The sequence below is a fragment of the Carassius auratus genome, chromosome 50 (genome assembly GCF_003368295.1).
Source record: "Carassius auratus strain Wakin chromosome 50, ASM336829v1, whole genome shotgun sequence".
NCBI classification, from domain to species: Eukaryota; Metazoa; Chordata; class Actinopteri; order Cypriniformes; family Cyprinidae; genus Carassius; species Carassius auratus.
In genome coordinates, this window is record NC_039292.1 from 7,017,143 (window position 1) to 7,033,419 (window position 16,277).

General features: G+C 39.2%; 1 protein-coding gene across 2 annotated transcripts; it reads left to right on the forward strand.

Annotated features, from left to right (window-relative positions):
• Window positions 1-650: 650 nt before the first annotated feature.
• On the forward strand, window positions 651-13,836 carry LOC113066821 (kelch-like protein 25). 2 transcript variants are annotated; one of them, XM_026238865.1, is made up of 4 exons: window positions 662-781; window positions 3,151-3,261; window positions 4,965-6,812; window positions 12,267-13,836. In XM_026238865.1, exons 2-3 carry the CDS (start codon window positions 3,198-3,200, stop codon window positions 6,776-6,778), a joined length of 1,878 nt encoding a protein of 625 aa, XP_026094650.1. In that variant the 5' UTR covers window positions 662-781; window positions 3,151-3,197; the 3' UTR covers window positions 6,779-6,812; window positions 12,267-13,836. The 2 variants fall into 2 exon arrangements, with proteins under 2 accessions (XP_026094651.1, XP_026094650.1); XM_026238866.1 differs by lacking the exon at window positions 3,151-3,261 and having other exon boundaries at window positions 651-781.
• Window positions 13,837-16,277: the final 2,441 nt, after the last annotated feature.

Consider the following 16,277-nt stretch of genomic DNA (forward strand, 5'->3'; position numbering starts at 1 on the left):
CTGCAGAGTCCATCAAACAATGAATTGGATGCATACACATGCATTAGAACACGAGACTACATCTATGATCAGAGAGGTAAACAAAACAGTTCTAGGTATGTTGTGCTTTAGCATAAATCACACACTAGATGGAGCTAAAATCATTGCATTTAAAAAACATCTCTAATGAACAATTGTTACATTCACACAGATAAAATAAAAATACATGGAAAGCATACAATAGATGTCATTAACCCATAAACAAACAAAGGTGTGCTCATTCAATAACAATAAAATACGTCATTTTTTAATTATGTTTAAAAATAAGATCAATTATTCAAATACAATTACATATTTGCCAAAACACTGCTAATCTAGGTGAACCTTCGTCATTGTAGCAATTTTTAAAAAGAGTATATGCACATAAAAAAGTCATAATACTTCCCTGCTAATTGTTGTGATATGCTGTCGTCGGCTTCCGCGACGCTCCTCCCACTGTTTCGCCATTGGCTGCTTTGTACAGAAAACAGCGCAGGCTTTCAGGTCGGAACGTCCCTATTGGCTACAGTTTATATTTGCATAAATTCCCCTTGCGTGTTTGGTCAACGGCACGTCAATCAACCCATTCCCCTGCTTTTGGATATTACCCTGAGAGACTCCACAGTTTTTCATCATCAGTGTGAGGACTGGAATGTGAACAAAGTGACACAGCCAACCAGACAAGAGGTGAACAAAACTATGATTCCTTCCCCAATTCCTAAACTGCACAACGTCAGGATTTGTCACTAGCGCCCAGAACACTGTGAGTATGCATGTCTTTATAGAAATAGTCTTGTTTTAGAAAAATTAGCTTCAGATGAATAAAACTCTTAACCAACATCTGCAATGTTCTTCCTGTTTTTGGCAGAGCTGGAAAAGCCAATACACTCAGTCAGGATTAGATGTGAGCTGAATAGGGATTGGTGGCTACCTCTCGCTTCTTCCAGAAGTAATGAGTGTAAATCGGAAGAAAATGATCGCTTACAGGGAGAGCAGCGTTTTAACGTGTCTCTAATCGCAAGGAGTTTCTTCTGCATGTCAAAACACGGAGTTACGACTCTGCGCTAACAGCATTAGCTCCTTTCATTCATAGTATCGTTACTGAGCGGTCGCCAAAAACATAAGCGCAGCCAAATCTGTCATTTTTGAGATGTTACTGTTAACTTTGTATCGTACTATTACATTTTACCTCAGTGTAAGTTATCAGTTTAATCAGGTGATTTTTTAAAATTGTTTAGCGCACTAGCGGTCTGGCTAACTGTAGCTTTAGTTTGGTGCGCATTTCTGAAGTCTCGTGGCGTAGAAAATAGTCGCCGTATACTACGAAATATCCATATTTATTGCCTTGTCTATTTTAATTCTATAATGGCTACGCTTGTTAACGTAAAACCACTTTTCGTTGTGTAATGAGGCGAGGGGTTAACTTAGGTAACGACGGACAGAAAACTGCATAACCCAAGCCTGAGCAACAGAACACCTGCTTCTACATTATCATTTTTCCAATTAAAACGTTTATATGATATAAAAGTCAGGGAATTTTGTGTGAATGTATCATCCACGGTCTCAGGGTCATGTACGTCGGCAGTATTTGAAGTTCAGTCTAGTTAGTTCTGCACTGATCATAGTTCAAGTAAACAAGCGCCGGTCTGCCGCATTGGCTGCTGTTCACTTCTGTAAAGAGTTCATGACCCTTACAACATCACAATTATTTTCGCTTTAATTACTCGCCTGGTACGTGCATATGTTAGACTACCAGTGGTTATCTGTGTTGCTCCCTTAAAATTTTCGATGTCTCTCTAATCAAACACCTGATTCAGCACATCAGGTCAATTTTAGTGGCTCCATATCCTGAAATGGATGTCAAATATTGGTGTAGGATGATCAAATGTGCAGTTTTAGGGTTTTTTGCTGGGTTGAGAAACAGTTTTCTGTTGTTTAGAAATAACAAATAAAACGTAAGATTGTTTCGCATGCTTTCACAAAAGTTTTTTTTTTTTTTTCTTCTTTCTTCCATTTGAGCCAAAATTACCAGTATGGACACTATTATAACTTTCTGTAACAATAGCAGTGAATACTGTCTGTAGCAACTATTTAGTGTCCATGAGAATATTTTAAGTGAATATAACATAAAATAAATAATATAACTCTGAAAAAGAAAATAAGTGGAAAAATGTTACCTTTAAGAGTACTTGTCACTGGGGCAGTACTCTCAAAAAGACATAAATCCCTTATTTGCTCCTTAAAAGTTCACAGTAGTATCTAAAAAGTACTTGAAGTAGTATTGTGGACCTTTTAAGGTGTCAGTACAAAGTTGTCCCTTTAGGGTACTGCCCCACTGACAAATTGTTGTACAGTTTGTGCACATTTTGTTAAGCCAAAATTCATCCGCTACAGCGGATGTTGCAACAAATTGAGAAAGCAGAAATCAAGCTTGCGCAGTGAGAAATATCTGCATCCACATGCTTGTGTAAAATATGTTTTAGCCTGAGTGCTAAAAGAAGTACTTAGTCCTGATGACGGACTTCTTGCAGGCCGGTGATTCATTGAGCTTTTTCAAATCAGCGAGGATGCCAGCTTTTGACTTTCTGCAAACGCACAAATAGCTGTAGCCTAACTGAAATACAGCTCTGGAATACCAACATCCTCAGTGAAAAGGACCTGGAAAAGGCTATTTAGTCTAGATGTTTACACAGGAAGAACATTGAAAGAAATAAAGACCTTTGTTCCTCAACCTCTCAGTGGCGATGCAAGTAAAAGGTGTCATTCATGTTGGTAAGAATATCCGCATGGATAGGTAGTTAGTTTGTTCATATAAAACGAGTAGTCAACTTTGGCATGGATCATGCTGTGGTTGGGTGATGGTTACCATGGGTGATGGGGATGAACCATGCAGGAACTCCAAGGCAGTTTCATCAAGCTGTGAAATAATAGTTGGGCTTCTTTTTCAGCTCTCTCGCTTTCATTGGGCTGCAAACCTGACTACTGTTCTGGAATTATGCAACATTTAAGAGACTGTATCTTGCAAAAAAAATACAAAACTGTATCTTGCAAAAGAATAACTGGAGACCCTCTTACATTATTTTATGTGAAAAAAATTCTCTTTTGCATTTTCTGTTCCCTGGCCCCATAAAGGATAACTCTGTCGGCCTGGCCTGTTGAGGGGTTACTTTTTGGGACCAATGCAGACCCCACCTCAGTTCCTCACTGTCAGTGCCTGTGCGTGGGTCGGCAGTTTCTGTCGCTGTAAGTGGTTTTAGACACCTGCTTGCTTCCTGTTCTCTGTTCTCTCAGCCATCAACAGCCCTGCATCCAACCCTTCCAGTACCATCCTCCCAGCTGCTCGCATCCCCCTGCATAGCTTTCTGCATGGATAGCTGTGACCTTGCATCCTTTGTGGTCAACCTCTGGCATTGTGATTCATGTCAACCCGAGAGCGTGATCCATAAAGACCCTGCCGATGTTTGTGCATGCTTGCACCCCTCTCTCTCTCTCTTCACAATAATCTCAAATGGTATCAATGAAAGAATCCAGTTTACATGCAAGCACATTCACTCAAAGAGCCACTGGTAACATCGAACCTCTGCTGCTAAAACCTTAGTTTTCAAATGTCAAATGTCAGCTAGAAAGGGCAGAACTGTCTGTATTTCACCAAATCATGTGCTGCACCTAACAAATTAAATGTTGAAATATTAGGGTTTTTTTTTTTCTTTGTAGCAGGGCATGCATCAGGAAGAAAAAGTCATCCAGTAAATGTCAATTATTTCCCTTCGTTAATTGTAAACTTAATCCATTTTGATTAAAATAATTTAAATGAAAAGTATTTTTGCAGGGATAACTCTATGCCAAATTTTTTTTTTCATTTCTAATTGTGTTTTTGTACCGTAAATCAAGTGATTAAACTGCCGTCATGTTTTCATTGGCCCTCTTAGCAGCATGATAAACAAAACTGCTTTTCACATTTTGATTGCATTATATAACTCAAGAATGTTAAGTCAACAAACCTGTCCATTTTACACAGTCTACACTTTGGTTATAGTAGGAGCTTTCTAGTTTTGCTGCATTACAGACAGTGTATATTGGGCATTAAAAATTGTACTAGTTGTCGTCACCCCAGTAATGCATTGAATAAACATGTCAGTGATTGGTAACAATACTTAAATACAGTTAAAATTTATGTAAATATACTGATGCAAATAAGGGGGGGGGGGATCATGGTTAAGTATGAAGAAAATATCATTCTTAGATATATCGATGGGACCCTAAACAGAATATGAATAATTAGGTTTCTCAGATTATTATAGATGCTCTTCTTAATTCATCTTTAGGTTGATCTCATTGGATTTCTGGCATAGTTTTCAAGGTTTGCCAAAATCAAAAGATTACTGCTTTATTTATGAATCTAAAATTTATCGCAATCTGTCAACATAAAATGTGACAATTAGAGACCGAGTTGATTAATTGTGAACTTTGTGCTGGCTTAACAGTGTAAAGAAGGATTACAGTTCTAAGTACAGTGAACTCCGCTGTTTAAGTAAGATTACTGAAGGAGCTGTGAATATCTAGTAAATGTCAAGCAAAGTTTGTCTTATGAAGGATGTAAAATTGTCATTCATACAATATATTCTTTCAGTCTCTGGACATTACACACAGGAAAGAATCTTAATTAAAAAATATTTATTTGCCAATTCAACACAAACACTATGGCCACATTTAAGCAAATGTTAATCATCCAAGAGTCCAAGACCAATAGTCTGCAGCTGAAAAAAAACTAATGTTGCACTAGTTGGCTCTAAATTTTGTTGATACAGCACCATACGTAACCACTTTCTCAGTGGTGATTTTACTGCCAAGCATAAACATGTACATCACTGAGTCATCCCAATACTGAAAATACCTTTTATAGAGCACTTGCTAACCTCCTGTGTTGTGCTTTTGTATTTTTTTAGTTCGGGGTATTGGAACCGGTGAAAATTTGGACGTGCTGGAAAAGATGTCAGTCAGCGTCCATGAAAACCGCAAATCCAGGACGAGCACAGGCTCCATGAACATTTCGCTCTTCCACAAGCCTTCTCATCCAGACAGTGTGCTCACCCACCTGAATACCCTGCGCAAGCAGTGCATGTTCACAGATGTGACACTATGGGCAGGTGACCGCTCCTTTCCCTGTCACAGAGCTGTGCTTGCTGCTTGCAGTCGCTACTTTGAAGCCATGTTTAGCGGTGGCCTCCGTGAAAGCCTTGACAATGAGGTTAACTTTCGAGACAGTGTTCACCCAGAAGTTCTGGAGCTGCTGTTGGACTTTGCTTACTCCTCGCGTGTCATCATCAATGAGGAGAACGCAGAGTCACTTCTCGAGGCTGGAGATATGCTGCAGTTTCATGACATCCGGGATGCAGCAGCAGAATTTCTGGAGAAGAATTTGCATGCATCCAACTGCTTAGGGATGATGCTGCTCTCAGACGCCCATCAGTGCAAGCGGCTCTATGAGCTGTCGTGGAGGATGTGCCTCATCCACTTTGAGACTCTTCGAGACACTGAAGACTTCTGCGGCCTCTCGAAAGACAAGCTTCTGGATCTCATCCTTAGCGATGAGCTGGAGGTTGAAGATGAACAGGTTGTGTTCAACGCAGTCATGCGCTGGATTAGGCATGACCTAGACAGTCGCAGAGACTATCTTCCCGAACTGCTGCGAGGACTACGCCTTGCACTGTTACCCTCAGAATGCCTCATTGAGGCCGTTGCATGTGAGGAACTTGTGATGTCAGATAAAAGGAGCCAACAGATTGTCGATGAGGCCATGCAGTGCAAGAAAAAGATTCTGCAGAATGACGGGATTGTCACCAGCCCCTGCGCCAGGCCTCGCAAAGCTGGGCACACTCTGCTCATTCTGGGGGGTCAGACATTTATGTGTGATAAGATCTACCAAGTGGATCACAAAGCAAAAGAGATCATCCCTAAATCAGATCTTCCCAGTCCGAGAAAGGAGTTCAGTGCATGTGCCATTGGCTGCAAAGTTTACGTGACAGGAGGTAGGGGGTCGGAAAATGGAGTGTCTAAGGATGTTTGGATATATGACACGGTACATGAAGAATGGTCCAAAGGTGCCCCTATGCTAATTGCACGTTTTGGACACGGCTCGGCTGAACTTGAAAACTGCCTTTATGTTGTTGGGGGTCACACTGCTATAGCAGGTGTCTTCCCAGCCTCCCCATCAGTATCTCTTAAACAGGTTGAGCGGTATGACCCCCTGACCAACAAATGGACAATGATGGCACCGCTTAGGGATGGTGTCAGCAATGCAGCAGTGGTCAGCGCCAAGCTAAAACTCTTTGTGTTTGGTGGAACAACCATACACCGGGACAAGGCCTCAAAGGTCCAGTGCTATGACCCTGTTGAGAACCGTTGGACAATAGCTGCCGAATGCCCTCAACCCTGGAGATACACGGCCGCTGCTGTCCTCGGCAGTCAGATATTCATAATGGGTGGTGATACAGAGTTTACAGCAGCATTTGCCTATCGATTTGATTGCGAGACCAATCAATGGACACGTGTAGGTGACATGACTTCTAAAAGAATGAGCTGCCATGCTGTGGCCTCTGGTAATAAACTCTATGTGGTCGGCGGATATTTCGGTGCACAGCGGTGTAAAACCCTGGATTGCTATGATCCCACATCAGATAGCTGGAATAGCATCACTACCGTGCCTTATTCACTGATTCCAACTGCATTTGTAAGCACCTGGAAACATCTTCCTGCCTAGATGCCTCCGACTGAAGTGTATGGATCTGTTCTGGGTAAGTTTTTGGCATATCTCTCAGTTTTGACGTGCTCTAGTGAGTTTAAATACTGTATACTGAATGTATTATTCTTTCTGAAGGTAAGTATCTGTATTCGACTACCTTATCTGATTTATACACACAAATATATTTTTTTATTGAAGGTGCTTCCTTTGAAAACTGCTTAAATGGTAATTCTAAGCAGAGAAGCAACTGAAGTCAGTAGGCTGTCGACATTGACACATAAACAGTGATTTATGTCAAGATAACTGCATGCCAAAATGCTAAACCTGGCTTGGCAACCTTCTTTGATAGCAGCTGAGTGCTCCCTTCTTATTGAGGGTTTGAGAGTGGTTGAGCAAAGAGAAAATTGGTGTGTTAAACCATCTGGATGTTTAGCGGTATTATAGAGCAGCTGTCATTGAAAGGCAACATCTTCAATAGGGTTGAAGTTTGAGGTTTAAACATCTAGTGAGTCTTTACTTAGGATCGGAGTGATGCGTCAGCACAAGTGAACCATTAAAATATTGATTTGTGACCTACATTTCAAAGCTTTTACTGTCAAATTAGCTATTAGGAAGAGTGAGAGCACAAAGTGGTTTAATCTCTGTAATTACAGACTGCAATGAGGGACTCAATGTGGAGAGATTTAGGGAAAGGGTACTTACTGTTGCCGGAACAGATGCCACATTGTTTTGTTTCCCTTTAAATGTACCATCTAAAGCTCTTTTTCCGTCACTGAAATTTTGGCCACTGGGATTTTTCTGCCAAAAATTGTTTTATGGTATGAATAGTAGCTGAATATTTTCACTGCCCGGAGGACAATGTGAACAGAAACAGTTTCACAATTGGAATGCAATTGTAAATTAGCAGAATTTGCATTTCCCACTTGTGCATTGAAGTCCCCATGCCCAAAGGCAATCAATCTTTTTGGCTCTTGGTGCATTAATAAAGACCTATTTATATACTTCATTAGAAGAAGAAAAACTTTGTGTGTGAAGGCAGAAAAGTTGATTACTTAAAAAAACGTGCCTCCTTTGTTGTCGAAATGGAAAATGCATTGCCATCTGTTGTGTATTTTTGACAAGTTAAAGGTTGGTTATTAGCAAAATTTTTAAATGTACAGAGTTAATGTTCAAAAAAATCCAATGGAGCCTCTCTATAAATATATAAAGCCGAATTTATTTATTCCAAACAAAGACTCATTTGAATTAATAATGTTTGGCCAAAATTTCAGTTCATCACTACACCGTGTCTTACCATTAAGTTTTTAATAAATTGCAATTATTTTACTTTCCAAAGAAACAATATAATTCTCCATTTTTTACATTATAAGCTCTCTGGCATGTAGTCTTTTTTTACTATCAAACAAAAGCATGAGCACATTGAACTGTAAAAAATTTATGCTAATTGACTATATGAAATGCATTAGGCTTTGTTATAACTTTACTTCTACAGGCATCCTACACTCATCATCATTTCTGCTATCATAATATCTGTTCTGTCAGCACTTATGAAGACTAGGGCTAATAGGCCATTACAGACTAACAACATTTGCATGAAGTCATTACATTTTCAGCATGAAGTCAGAGCTGAATGATGATGTGTGTGCATACTGGTTTGTGTATGTATACAGCAAAAGTAGTTGCTGCTTAAACCTAATGCTGAGGAACTACAATTGTGTCGAATGGCCTCTATGAATGCGTCATAACAGTCAGCTGAACATCTCTCACTTGTGTAATTTAAATTAGACTGCCTGGGGAGGGTCCAGAGCCATCTCATTGCATCCCCTAGTGATTAGAAAATGATTACTTCTGTGAGTAATCATTAACACTTTTCATCAGCCAGCGACTTCGTTCACACCACAAGCGATTCGTTTCACAGTGAAGCAGGTGGCCCAGCAAAAGCTGGGTTTTATAATTAGCCCCAGGGGGCACAAAATCAGAATGTCTGAAGGACGCCCTGGCAGGCCTGCTGAAGGATGTTGGCAGCAGCGGTGTGCTCCAGAAACGCCCACAGGAAGCGCATAAACACGGCTAAACGTGTTCCAAGCAAAGGGTTAAAGCTTAGCTGGTTAGCATGGCCCTGCTAGACTCTGCTGGTAGACATCGTAACCACCATCTGGTTGCAAAAAGTTTTTTTTTTACTTTCTTTTTATTCAGTTGAGTATTCAAAAATATCTTTGTATTTTGGCTAAATAACAACATTTAAATATCTCATATTACAGTAGATGTTTATTGGAAAGTGCTTAAATTTATATCTAAGCTGACATTTTTCTGACATTTTCTGACATTTTCATTGTCTCTTCGCCCACTGATAAAATAACTTAAGTGGGTTTAGAACTCCTATTGAGTGAAGGTATGAAGAATTAATAGAGGTGTGCAACTCTGGTCTCACACTTAAAATGTCTGTTGGTCTCCATGGTGGAATGGCTCTGTGTGTCATTATGAAAAACTAAACGTATAGAAGAATGAGCTTCATGACTGATTTAAAGGACTGTGCAGGGTTGAGATTCCACTTTCGATTATAAATCATTTTAAATCTGGAGTGGCCAGGGTGAAGGAGAAGAGTACCTGCATGTAATTAATATTTTTTTATATTGAATGTAGCGTAGCTGTTTACTTGGCTGTTTGTCAAAAAGCTTCTGGTTGTATCTCAAATCTCAAAATTGAAAATCAAATGCCAACCCACCGAACGAATAATTGAATATTCTGGTCCAGCCCTAAAAGTGTGACATGCTCGGACAGACCAAATCCAATGTAACCGTGTGTAGTGAACGTAATTAGTAATATTTTAGGCCATTTCCTTCGAGTTACTTTCCCAAAGGCAGGTCTCTGCACTACACCTTGACGTGGACTTTTCAAACCACTTCTGTTTGGGAATCTCCCTATGCCCTGTTTGATGGAATCAGCTAGAATTTGCGGGTGTAATTCCAGAAGGAAAGTGCTGGCGCTGTTTTGTGTTTGCCTTAGAGTGACCACTAGATAAACAACAGTCAGAAATTGCCCAAACAATACCATAATTGTTTCCAAAGTATGAGCTGGTAATGCTTTTTAAAAGTAGCATCAAACTTGTTGATGACTTTGCAGGACTATAATTACAACCAGAAGCTTCAGGTAGACAATAGCGAATATCCAGGCATTGACCTATAATGACATCCCCTTTGACTTCGCTTTAGCACATGCCATATGTCCTCAATAAGACTTAGTTACTGCTTTTTCTGCCAACAGTGCAGTTTCAATGGGCAGTATTGTGTTCAACTAATCCAGGTAATTTGCCAGTTGGAACAGTCCTGACCCTTTGCCAAACACCACAACCTCCCGTCCCAACCCCTTTTAGAAAAACTAAACCAGCTAATTGTTTTGCTGTTGCAGAGCCCATAAATCGGATCGGGCTGCTTTAATCTAATCTCGCTTTATGGCATGTATGTTACTAAAGCAGGAAACATGACGTTTTGGCACTGTCCACAGTTCTCCCAACTGGTGGAAACAGGCTGATACAGGTAGCAAAAGCCTGGATTTTACTCTTATCAGTTCTTAAATGTTATCCTATAGCACTACCGTATTAGGGAGTAACGCTGTGTCTACTTTAACCCCACCATTAAGTCCAGGTTTGATGAGCAAAAGCACATAGTGTTAGCAACATGTTTAACAGATCTACACAGAATGGTGTTATTGGCATTGACTATATGCCAGTTCTGAGGAAATGTTGAACCACATAACTCCATTCGCATTTCCCATCTGTAGGGGCACCATTACCTAGCAAACAAGTACATTTGCATTTCAGTTGGACTGAAGTAATAATTTATCTTTTTTAAATGCCAGGTTAATGCTTTTATCCAAAATAAATCGTCTGGACTAACAAACCTAGATAATGCGATTGTTGCTTGGGTTCACCCAGCATGTATACACGCACATCAATCAGACTAAAATTGGCACGGGTCTTGATGCTTGTTCTATTTACTTAATTGAAAAAGCAACAGTCATTGTACATTGTCACAGTAACTTAATTTCATTTCAATCAATCCACTTAAATGTTTTGAATGGAAGTTGACTTAATCCTTTTGTGTTGTGTCTACATGAATTATTTTCTGCATTTATGAGTAAAGGGAAAGGCTTGTTATGTTTAGTTATGGGTGGGGGTTTGTTGTAGCCCTTGTGCTTTTTTTAAGACTTTTTTTTACTCGTTTTATTTTATTTATTTTATTTTATTTATTTATTTATTTTTTGAGAGAGAGAGGGGAAATAGAGTAATCTATATTGCAACCAGATGTTCAATCAGATTTTTTATTATCAAGAATTTATAGACTTTTAATGCATGTTAATGCAAGTATAGTATTTCTCAATACAGAATTATTCACTCCATTCACCTGCCCCCAGGGGTTTACCTTGAGATTTTACCTTAACCAGCACATCATAAGCACATAATTTCTATGCAATTCTGCAGATTGGTTTATTTTCTACATCTGCAAAGTATTTTAAAACTATAGTCATCTCAGTTTTCCCTTAAAGTGCATGTGGCAGCTATTCTGCCAGATCAGAATCTCCCACTTAATGAATCAAAGCAGATGGACTCATCTGGTGGAATCCACGGCTGGGATCTGCAAAATATTTACTTAGTTTTTTGGTTTATAATAAGCGTCAGTCAGTTTTGATGGATATATTGAAGGCCTTTTCAATGCAGACGCTGAAATCGTTTCATTGTTGTGGCTTAACACACTTGTAGGGGGAGGCATTAGCATTAAATTACAATGTGGTGGAGGTGATGAGAATTAAATTAGAGGCAAGCTTCACTAGTGGGATGTGAAGCTGATGGAAGCGATTGAGTTTAAATCTTCTGCAAGCATTGGGATGTTGAGAGGGCGTTAGGGGGAAGGCTCTTTTAAAGAGTTTTGAGATTACAAATCCCATCTGCTCGCAACGGACACAACAACAGACGAGGTTCAAAGATGCTTGCAACCGATTTTACTACGTTTTCCAACGTATGTGTTATGTGTTCCCTGTATGGCTGGGTATTGATACAGATTCAGTTCTGATTCACAAGATCTTGATTTCAATCATTTTAAATATATTTCAGCTATAAATTCTCAAGTCCGTGTTTCAGACAGATTCAAATTGGTAACTATTCATTAAAAGACTAAGCTCAGAGGAGTCATCTCAAGAATACGTTTACACTGGTTATGCTGTATGTTTTTGATTCACTATAAAGAATCAAATTTGCGCGAATTTGTCATTTGTGAATAAGACTACATTCTTTACATTGCATACAAAGAACCGTTTCAATTCTTCATGCATCAAACTACACTTTAGTTTCCATTCCTCCTACTGCATAGATTGACTAAGCTTGGTATAATGATAGTATACATTTGACATCATGCATCAAGTTGGCATGCATTGGCTGGGTTCAAATTGCAGCGTTTGGCTTTGAGCTCTTAGAAAACCTGGTTTTAAACTGTGCCGTCTCTCATTACAGGTGCCATGGTCTTCTAGCCACACTGAATGGACGACAGCAGAGCTGGATTGTCATTGGCTGACCTAAAGCACCTCTGCTTGGGTGGGTGTGGTGTGGCTGCGGTCGGTCACGGCCACTCTCGAAAACAAACCACCCATCCACCGTTGAGAGGAGCCACAGAGAAGAGCTGAAAAATCTCCAGAAGAGAGGCCACATAGGCCTTCTCCCTACAGCACAACGCCAACTCATGCCATGCTTGTTCATTGCCAAATCAGAGGCACAAGGACACAATACACTCTTACACCAATATCTACTCTTTGGAAACTATTTTGCAATCCATTGAGGTCAAGAACATTCCAGTGAACTATGATAAATGACAGCTAAAGCATGATTTTTCCTTCGTGAAACTTTCTTCTTCACTTTGATTGGCAGTACAGCATGTTCAAAACGCCTTACGGACACTGCGTTAAACGAAACATCTGGAACATCTACAGAAATGCAGAACATCCCCATGGGAAAGTGCAAGTTTACTCCAGCAGGATATGAAATGCCTGTGGTACTTCTATTTAAGTATCTGTGAAATGGATTTTAACCTGAACTTGTATAGATTCTACAGCACAATGTATTATCGTGGACTTCCTCGCGTTTTAGGATTTCTTGAAGGTTTAAACATTTGATAAATGCATTTAATTTATGTGTTTGTGTCAAAACAAAACGGGAAAGAGAGAAATTGCACATGAGAGTACGTGATGGATGATGACGGTATTGATGTTTGTAACCGTTTTCCTTTGGATTTTAATGCTGGATTATCTTTAAAGGAATATTCTGGGTTTAATACGAGTTGTGCTCCGTCGATAGGCTTTCTCACATAATGTTGATTAATTTCAACTAGTTCCTCGTTTTCTTTTAAAATCTGGGTTCCAGTGAGTTACTTACAATGGGGTCATTTAGTTTCAAGGTGTAAATTTGAACGTTACATGATTATAATGTAAATAAATGAATAAATGTGTTGCCATGATTCAGCAAACCTTAAAAACAAATGTATAATATTTTAACAGCTTTACAGTTCATTTTCATAAAAAGGAATTAAATGTGCTTTGATACAATAAGCTCAAATGTCTGCTACAATGTTTTCCAAAAATTGCCCCAATTTCCGCAGTCTTCATTTTTAAATCCCTCACCGTAACCTCCATTTTTTACGAAAAAAGGGGCATATATATAAAATATATATATATATATATATATAAAATTTGTATTTATTTTGGATTGATTGGGCTTAGTTTGTACTGAACCCGGAAAATTCCTTTAAGAACAACCTGATTCTGAAGTTGAAGGTTGGTTTTCTGCTCACTTACAGTCTTAACTCTTGAAAAGGGATCTGAATTTGAATTGTGTTTTGGGGGGAGTTTATCTTCTGTAGTAAATGACTCGCTGCTAAACGTTTCTATTTGAAGGGGACTTTCTGGGATTATGCAGCAGATCCCACTGGCATCTTTGTGAACTGAATTCCTGGTGCCTAATACCAGTAGACGTGTTTGTTGCTCATTCAGTCAGTTGAAGGGTTTGAATAAATGATTTTTTGATGCTTGCAGACTGGTTTCATAAGCACCTTGGAGGTTTTAAAAAAAGTGCCTAGATTCCTCTCTGAAAAGTCCTTCACAAATCATCCAAGGTTTTTTTTTTTTTAAATGTAACAGGAACAAGCTTTACGTTCTTTACGATCTTATAAAGCTCAAGCGAAATCCAAATGTTTTTTTTTAAATGCCTCTTAACTTAGAAGTTTTATCCATTGCGTGAGGTTTCATGCTCCTACATATGGAATTTAGAATGCTAGCTTTGTTAAACAAAGGAATTTGAGTTAAAATTTAGTTTAAAAAAAAAATTTTTGTGTGTCTTGACGCAAAACAATCATTCTACTATATCATTCTACTGTACCATTAAAATGAAAAAGTGCAATTTATAATACTCTTGACATTTGATTGGGTGCAATAACTCATAACATACAGTTCTTCTGATCGAAATAAAGCTGTGTGCACAAGAAGAAAATATATGATTATTTGAGCCTCTTTTATAGGACGGCTACGCCAATGGGAGTGCCAGAGGCACAGATTTATTGTGGCTGTATTTTAAACATCCGCTGTGTTCCCTAAAATAAGAGAGGGCACCGAGTCCAGGGAATCTTGCACTCGTCTGGAAACAGAGGCTGGGATTTCATAATGATTCCTTGAGCCACCTCTTTGCAAAGTTTTTATCGAGTTCATGTTTACTCTTAAGCCGTCGAGAAGCTATTAGCACATCTGACACTGACGGATACATTCGCGCACTGCAGCAAGATGTGTACTAGTCGTTTTGGAATGAGACGGAGCAGTGTGAATATTTCAATTTGGCTTCATCGAGAACTGACCACTTCCTGTGCAGTTAGGGCGGTGGAACATTCGTGAAATACCCAAAATCGAAATAAATTTGTCCTTTTAGATAGGAGATGAAGACGAGACTCTCTACGTTTCCTTTCAAGCTTCTGTGGCTGATGGCCCAGTGGATTGTGGGAGGGGGTGAGGAGTCTCCCAAAGACAGACAGATAAGGGCACCGGCGCTAGGAGATGGAGCACCCTGGGTGAGTGGAAGGTAAACCCTCTGCCAGACAAGAATGTTGAGCACAGTCCCTCCTGCCACTCATTTTGCCTTTCAGGCCACCTGCTAGCCCTGAGGACGGGGCTCAAATAACAGCCACTGGCCTGCTACTTACACACCAAAGAAAAACACCTTCACAAGGTTCAAGAGTATGCGAAAATATGAACATTTTAAGCAGCCATTCCGGGGACGTCAAGGTTATATTTCAAAATAAAGAAACGTTTGCACATCATTTTATAAAAAGTGATTTGGGCATTTAGTTTTTCCTTTATTTTATTTGTTATACTTTTCATTGGTTATGGTAGTTTCTATTTAAAATATACAATTATTTAATTATTATAGTAATCAGCATGAATTTAAGATTTATGATTAAAAAAAAATCTCTCCATATGTATCACAGGAATAAATGACGTTTTAAAATGTATTCAAATAGAAAACACACACACGTACATTTACATAAATATACACACACACACAAACACACTCCTGCCACCCAAACACACACACACACATATACATATACATATATAAATACATATATGTGTGTGTGTGTGTGTGTTGTCTATTTTAATACATTTCAAAATGTCATTTATTCCTGTGATTCAAAGCTACATTTTGGGGAGCCATTACCCCAGTCTTCAGCGTCACGCGATCCTTCAGAATTCCCTCTAATATCCTCATCTGAAACGGTTCTTAAATGCGAAAAAAATCATTTCGCGCTCCTAAATGTTTTTGTGGAAACTTTGACTGTGTTTGGCTTGTTTCGGGATTCTTTGAGGAATATAAAAAGAATAGCATTTATAGCAGTCTGAAACCACATGTACACTATAACAACCAGAGTCTAAAACTCGTTTGCAAGTTCAGCTTCCCCTTGTGTATGGAAGATGTTTGGTCTTTGAATGCAGTTGTTTGGCAGATCAGCATCGGCAACATCAAGCAGAGACGGTTTGCTATCCGAAATGCAGAAATGTTTCGCCTCATTTCACGGTGAACTGGTGCATAATGGAGGCTGTAAAGCATTTCGATCATGTATATTTGAACAGTCTCTCCAGCCGCAAGTCTCACTAACTTCAAGAAATAACTCTTGGACTTCTTTTGGAGGTTGTTCTACCCATTGCATTCCCACTGCGCTACCGAGAAACACTCCTGCCATCTTCACCCAAGGCATCTGACTCCTTGCTGTGTTTGTTTCCAATAAACCGTTATGCATTCAGTTATCACTGCCCGTTATGTCCTGTGACAGAATATGTCTGGCCCAGTAGGCCTATTTTTACTCTCTTGGACTTTAGAAAATGAGACAGAAAGAGACAGCAGCACGTTGCAAGACTTTCCCTTCCATAAGACAACTTTAATTAAATCATATCAATTATAATTACAGCCACCCACACATATTCTAGAAGC